We start from the raw sequence: 7,853 nt of genomic DNA, 5'->3' as shown, positions 1-7,853 counted from the left end.
TGAGTACAATAATTTTACAAGCGCCTATATGACTCCTGATTGTTTGTTAACAAACGAAAATGACTTCCTACAGGTTAACAGCTGGTGCGGACCAGGCAGAAATAGAAGTGACTGTCGACGAAAAATGCATGACATTCCCTAGTAAAAATGAAAATTGTAAGTGCATATGTAAATAGGCTTACCAAAGAATCGATGTTTTCAAGATTTTGAAGCGAAAAAACTGCGAAACTGTCGAATCTGAGTCGAATGCAGCACAAGGGAAGTCACTCGTACTATAACATTGACTGGTGGTGAAAGACAATATGTTACATTGCATATATTGTGTATGATAAATGTAAATGACACATGTATAATTTATAGATAAAGATAGATTGTTGAACTTATTATACGTCCCTGTCTAAAGCTAGTAAAAATTAATATGAAAGTTCTAGCTATTTTGCCTATTTCTGGCAATATTTGTGAGGGTTTTTTAACACAAAAATGCTTTGATCTGCAGTGCAAAAACAAATTTCAGGACTTGCATAAAAAAACTACAGGACAGGTGTATAAGTTTTTGATACATTATAAGGCAAATTACAAATAAATAGCAATACTTATACCAACACAGTCTGAAACCCTCTTAGGTAAAAAGGCATTCCTTTACAGCACTGCGTACACCTGGTGATTTTGTATGTCAGTCAGTTTTGCATAGCTAGTGCTATAGTGGGTCAGTCTTAAGGGTTGTAGAATACCTGTGTAAATGTAACGCCATCATTACTCTTACAAACTATATTGCTAAGTTCATGACCGAGCATTAACAGCAAATTCTTGAGATCATCTTCCGGTTTTCATGTTACCTTAATCAAATCTCCAACGACATAAAAATGTAACGGGCACGTTCATTGTTTTACAGTATGTGTTGAGTTTGAGGACCTAACTGGCACGTTCATTATTTTACAGTATGTGTTGAGTTTGAGGACCTAACTGGCACGTTCATTGTTTTACAGTATGTGTTGAGTATGAGGACCTAACTGGCACGTTCATTGTTTTACAGTATGTGTTGAGTATGAGGACCTAACTGGCACGTTCATTGTTTTACAGTATGTGTTGAGTATGAGGACCTAACTGGCACGTTCATTGTTTTACAGTATGTGTTGAGTTTGAGGACCTGGTAGCCATACTGGACCAGGATACTGGAAATAGTCAGCAGTCTGTTACAATACATTATATAAAACATTCAGGATTTTTACTGTCAAAGGAGATTGTCCAGCTCAGTGGTGACCCTACAGTTCTCAAACAGTTTCAAGAGCATGTGCAAGCCAAATTTATCAAGGGTTAGTATATGAAGTCAGTATCTTTCAAAATCCATGCCATATTGTTATAAATACATTTTTTTTTTCTATTCATAAACCTCTATTTATATATGATGTGTCATTAATGACAGCAAATTTGTGCAACCTATTGTATGAAATACTGCAGTTAAATATAAGAAGTCTGTAGTAAACTTGACATGTTTTTATCACACATTGAAGTACCGGCGTCACAATCGAGACACTTCCTTGTGTTTATCAACCCTATTGGAGGAAAAGGAACAGGAGAGAAGACGTATAACGATACTATAAAACCTCTGTTTGACCTGGCAGGCATCACATGCGAGGTGGTTGGTAAGGTTCAATTAATACTAACTTTTGTTTCTAACAAGTAGTTGTAGTAAATTTTGGTACCACAATAAGTGATCAGAGAAATAATATCATTTGTTGTTTTCTTTGGGCTTCAAAAAAAGCATTGAAAAACAATTATAGTTTAAAACAAATACACATTAAGAAGTACTCTCATTACGAACTTCACACAAATTTATTTGGCCATTTTTTAATTGATTATCACACTCTCTTTTGCTGGTTTCTGATTAACAAATTGTAATCAGCCATTTTAACGATAAAAATACTTGGCAATACTATCATGTTATACCTTTGTATTTCCAACATTCAGTGTCGGAGAGACCTGATATGTGTACAGAGGTGATGGAATCTCAGGACTTAACAAATATTGACGGGTAAGATGTATCCAAAAAAGGGATATTTTATATTCTTATTACAATCTTAAACTTGAAAAAACAACATGTCACATGTTTTGGTTTTTCTCAATGTTTCAGGAGAAAAAAGTATCCAGTTTTCATTTCAAAATTTAATAAAATATAATTTCATGTCTCGTTTTGGTTTTGTGATATTTATGTTGTATTGACCAACCTGTGGTGTTTATTATCACTGGTAACACAATTTAAGGTCCATACACACACCTTGATCCCAATGATATTCTACTGCTAAATGATCATTAGTTTTTTACACCCGGTATTGTTCTGCTTTTTCAAACACCATGCAAATGCATATTGTTGTTAGATGACCATTAGTTTTACTGATGTTGACCTCCATTAGTTTTACTGATGTTGACCTCCATTAATTTAATAGATATTGACCTCCATTAGTTTTACTGACGCTGACCTCCATTAGTTTTACTGACGCTGACCTCCATTAGTTTTACTGACATTGACCTTCATTAGTTTTACTGACGCTGACCTCCATTAGTTTTACTGATGTGACCTCCATTAGTTATCCTGACATTGACCTCCATTAGTTTTACTGATGTGACCTCCATTAGTTTTACTGATGTTGACCTCCATAAGTTTTACTGATGTTGACCTCCATTAGTTTTACTGATGCTGACCTCCATTAATTTCACTGACGTTGACCTCCATTAGTTTTACTGAAGTTGACCTCCATTAATTTAATAGACATTGACCTCCATTAGTTTTACTGACGTTGACCTCCATTAGTTTCACTGACATTGACCTCCATCAGTTTTACTGACATTGACCTCCATTTATATATAGTTTTACTGACATTGACCTCCATTAGTTTTACTGACATTGACCTCCATTAGTTTTACTGACATTGACCTCCATTAGTTTTACTGACGTTGACCTCCATTAGTTTTACTGATGTTGACCTCCATTAATTTAATAGACATTGACCTCCATTAGTTTTACTGATGTTGACCTCCATAAGTTTTACTGACGTTGACCTCCATAAGTTTTACAGATGTTGACCTCCATTAGTTTTACTGATGTTGACCTCCATAAGTTTTACAGATGTTGACCTCCATAAGTTTTACTGACGTTGACCTCCATAAGTTTTACAGATGTTGACCTCCATTAGTTTTACTGACGTTGACATCCATTAGTTTTACTGACGCTGACCTCCATTAATTTAATAGACATTGACCTCCATTAGTTTTACTGATGTGACCTCCATTAGTTTTACTGACGCTGACCTCCATTAATTTTACTGACATTGACCTCCATTAGTTTCACTGACATTGACCTCCATCAGTTTTACTGACATGGACCTCCATTTATATATAGTTTTACTGACATTGACCTCCATTAGTTTTACTGACATTGACCTCCATTAGTTTTACTGACGTTGACCTCCATTAGTTTTACTGATGTTGACCTCCATTAATTTAATAGACATTGACCTCCATTAGTTTTACTGATGTTGACCTCCATAAGTTTTACTGACGTTGACCTCCATAAGTTTTACAGATGTTGACCTCCATTAGTTTTACTGATGTTGACCTCCATTAGTTTTACTGACGCTGACCTCCATTAATTTAATAGACATTGACCTCCATTAGTTTTACTGATGTGACCTCCATTAGTTTTACTGACGCTGACCTCCATTAATTTTACTGACATTGACCTCCATTAGTTTCACTGACATTGACCTCCATCAGTTTTACTGACATTGACCTCCATTTATATATAGTTTTACTGACATTGACCTCCATTAGTTTTACTGACATTGACCTCCATTAGTTTTACTGACGTTGACCTCCATTAGTTTTACTGATGTTGACCTCCATTAATTTAATAGACATTGACCTCCATTAGTTTTACTGATGTTGACCTCCATAAGTTTTACTGACGTTGACCTCCATAAGTTTTACAGATGTTGACCTCCATTAGTTTTACTGATGTTGACCTCCATTAGTTTTACTGACGCTGACCTCCATTAATTTAATAGACATTGACCTCCATTAGTTTTACTGATGTGACCTCCATTAGTTTTACTGACGCTGACCTCCATTAATTTAATAGACATTGACCTCCATTAGTTTTACTAACATTGACCTCCATTAGTTTTATAGACGTTAGCTTTCATTTTGGTTTTACTGACGCTGACCTCCATAAGTTTTACTGATGTTGACCTCCATTAGTTTTACTGAAGTTGACCTCCATTAATTTAATAGACATTGACCTCCATTAGTTTTACTAACATTGACTTCCATTAGTTTTATAGACATTAGCTTTCATTTTGGTTTTACTGACGCTGACCTCCATAAGTTTTACTGATGTTGACCTCAATTAGTTTTACTGACGTTGACCTCCATTAATTTAATAGACATTGACCTCCATTAGTTTTACTGAAGTTGACCTCCATTAATTTAATAGACATTGACCTCCATTAGTTTTACTAACATTGACCTCCATTAGTTTTATAGACGTTAGCTTTCATTTTGGTTTAACTGACATTGACCTTCATTAGTTTTACTGATGTGACCTCCATTAGTTTTACTGACGTTGACCTCCATTAGTTTTACTGATGCTGACCTCCATTAGTTTCACTGACGTTGACCTCCATTAGTTTTACTGACGCTGACCTCCATTAGTTTTACTGAAGTTGACCTCCATTAATTTAATAGACATTGACCCCCATTAGTTTTACTGAAGTTGACCTCCATTAATTTAATAGACATTGACCTCCATTAGTTTTACTAACATTGACCTCCATTAGTTTTATAGACGTTAGCTTTCATTTTGGTTTAACTGACATTGACCTTCATTAGTTTTACTGATGTGACCTCCATTAGTTTTACTGACGTTGACCTCCATTAGTTTTACTGACATTGACCTCCATTAGTTTTACTGATGTGACCTCCATTAGTTTTACTGACATTAACCTCCATTAGTTTTACTGACATAGACCTCCATTAGTTTAACTGATGTGACCTCCATTAGTTTTACTGACATTGACATCCATTAGTTTCACTGACGTTGACCTCCATTAGTTTAACTGATGTGACCTCCATTAGTTTTACTGACATTGACATCCATTAGTTTTACTGAAGTTGACCTCCATTGATTTAATAAACATTGACCTCCATTAGTTTTACTGACGTTGACCTCCATTTGTTTTACTGATGCTGACCTCCATTAGTTTCACTGACGTTGACCTCCATAAGTTTTACTGACACTGACCTCCATTAGTTTTACTGACACTGACCTCCATTTGTTTTACTGAAGTTGACCGCCATTAGTTTTACTGATGTTGACCTCCATTAGTTTTACTGACGCTGACCTCCATTAGTTTTACTGAAGTTGACCTCCATTAATTTAATAGACATTGGCCTTCATTAGTTTTACTAACATTGACTTCTATTAGTTTTATAGACGTTAGCTTTCATTTTGGTTTTACTGACGCTGACCTCCATTAGTTTTACTGACATTGACCTCCATTAGTTTTACTGAAGTTGACCTCCATTAATTTAATAGACATTGACCTCCATTAGTTTTACTAACATTGACCTCCATTAGTTTTATAGACGTTCGCTTTCATTTTGGTTTAACTGTCATTGACCTTCATTAGTTTTACTGATGTGACCTCCATTAGTTTTACTGATGTGACCTCCATTAGTTTTACTGATGTGACCTCCATTAGTTTTACTGACATTGACCTCCATTAGTTTTACTGACATAGACCTCCATTAGTTTTACTGACATTGACATCCATTAGTTTTACTGAAGTTGACCGCCATAATTTTACTGACGCTGACCTCCATTAGTTTTACTGACGTTGACCTCCATTAGTTTTACTAACATTGACCTCCATTAGTTTTACTGACATTGACCTCCATTTGTTTTACTGAAGTTGACCGCCATAATTTTACTGACGCTGACCTCCATTAGTTTTACTGACGTTGACCTCCATTAGTTTTACTAACATTGACCTCCATTAGTTTTACTGACATTGACCTCCATTTGTTTTACTGAAGTTGAACTCCATTAGTTTTACTGACGCTGACCTCCATTAGTTTTACTGACATTGACCTTCATTAGTTTTACTGACGTTGACCTCCATTAGTTTCACTGACGTTGACCTCCATTAGTTTTACTGACGTTGACCTCCATTTGTTTTACTGAAGTTGACCGCCATTAGTTTTACTGACGCTGACCTCCATTTGTTTTACTGACACTGACCTCCATTAGTTTTACTGATGTGACCTCCATTAGTTTTACTGACATTGACATCCATTAGTTTTACTGACGTTGACCTCCAATAGTTATACTGATGCTGACCTCCATTAGTTGTACTGACATTGACCTCTATTAGTTTTACTGACGCTGACCTCCATTTGTTTTACTGACATTGACCTCCATTAGTTTTACCGACGTTGATTTCTAGTACTTTACAATTTGTCTTTGTTGGTAGTATCATTGTCTGTGGAGGAGACGGCACTCTGTCTGAGGTAACAAATGTTCTACTAAGGAGAACAATGGTGGCTGCAGATCTGGACTTTAATGATTCTAAAGTCAAAGTTCCACCAACGGCCATTCCAGTGGGACATATACCTACAGGTATCATTATCACATCCATGTAAATCTTATTCCTAAAATAACAACCGTAAATAAGATATCTTTGTTGTTATTGGATACCATTATATTTTCCTTTCAAAAGGTTTGTGTCCAATCACACTCATTGAAGTTTGAAGGATTCATACCATTAATTTTTAACATTTTCTGATTTGAATTTTATACACTGGTATTATTATTGTAAATGTGTCTTAAATGGCAATATGATAATGGAGACTAATGTGATATTATATGTGTTAAGTTGCTGATGTGATGTTATGATTTGAAGGTATAGCTAAATAAAAAAAGTCAAAAAAAACTTTGTTGAACACTCAGTTCTTACAAAGAAGCAACATTTTATGCAATAGATACATGTATATAGACAACAATAATTCAGAGAGTAAGCTTATAACTACATACACTATGAGGACAAGCGAGTATAACTACATACCCCATGAGGACAAGCGAGTATAACTACATACCCCATGAGGACAAGCTAGGATAACTACATACCCCATGAGGACAAGCTAGTATAACTACATACCCCATGAGGACAAGCTAGGATAACTACATACCCCATGAGGACAAGCGAGTATAACTACATACCCCATGAGGACAAGCTAGGATAACTACATACCCCATGAGGACAAGCTAGGATAACTACATACCCCATGAGGACGAGCGAGTATAACTACATACCCCATTAAGGACAAGCGAGTATTAACTACATACCCCATGAGGACAAGCGAGTATAACTACATACCCCATGAGGACAAGTGAGTATAACTACATACCCCATGAGGACAAGCAAGTATAACTACATACCCCATGAGGACAAGTGAGGATAACTACATACCCCATGAGGACAAGCGAGTATAACTACATACCCCATAAGGACAAGTGAGGATAACTACATACCTCATGAGGACAAGTGAGGATAACTACATACCCCATGAGGACAAGTGACGATAACTACATACCCCATGAGGACAAGTGAGGATAACTACATACCCCATGAGGACAAGCTAGGATAACTACATACCTCATGAGGACAAGTGAGGATAACTACATACCCCATGAGGACAAGTGAGTATAACTACATACCTCGTGAGGACTAGCTAGGATAACTACATACCCCATGAGGACAAGCGAGTATAACTACATACCCCATGAGGACAGCATATAA

At 36.0% G+C, this 7,853-nt stretch overlaps 2 protein-coding genes across 2 annotated transcripts in view; both read left to right on the top strand.

Moving 5' to 3' along the window:
* The first annotated feature begins 59 nt into the window (after positions 1–59).
* LOC117318766 (ceramide kinase-like) lies at positions 60–7,364 on the top strand. The gene is made up of 5 exons (XM_033873716.1): positions 60–156; positions 1,128–1,313; positions 1,512–1,643; positions 1,969–2,032; positions 6,528–7,364. Exons 1-5 carry the CDS (start codon positions 60–62, stop codon positions 6,694–6,696), a joined length of 648 nt encoding a protein of 215 aa, XP_033729607.1. The 3' UTR covers positions 6,697–7,364.
* Positions 7,091–7,853, top strand: part of LOC117318768 (tonsoku-like protein) — a gene marked incomplete at its 3' end in the record, with an annotated part of 23,261 nt that continues 22,498 nt past the window's right edge. The window contains exon 1 of the mRNA XM_033873717.1: positions 7,091–7,135. Within this exon, the coding sequence (XP_033729608.1) occupies positions 7,091–7,135 (45 nt within the window). The remainder of the gene's footprint in view (positions 7,136–7,853) is intronic.

Source organism: Pecten maximus, unplaced genomic scaffold (genome assembly GCF_902652985.1).
Source record: "Pecten maximus unplaced genomic scaffold, xPecMax1.1, whole genome shotgun sequence".
Lineage (NCBI taxonomy): Eukaryota > Metazoa > Mollusca > Bivalvia > Pectinida > Pectinidae > Pecten > Pecten maximus.
The sequence above is the reverse complement of the archived record's forward strand: the minus strand, read 5'-3'. Positions and strand labels throughout refer to the sequence as shown.

Coding starts and splice junctions, on each gene's coding strand:
- LOC117318766 (XM_033873716.1), top strand. CDS start 60: ATGACTTCCTACAGGTTAACAGCTGGTGCGGACCAGGCAGAAATAGAA. Junction 1,644..1,968: donor CATCACATGCGAGGTGGTTG/GTAAGGTTCAAT, acceptor TCCAACATTCAG/TGTCGGAGAGACCTGATATG. Junction 2,033..6,527: donor GACTTAACAAATATTGACGG/GTAAGATGTATC, acceptor CTTTGTTGGTAG/TATCATTGTCTGTGGAGGAG.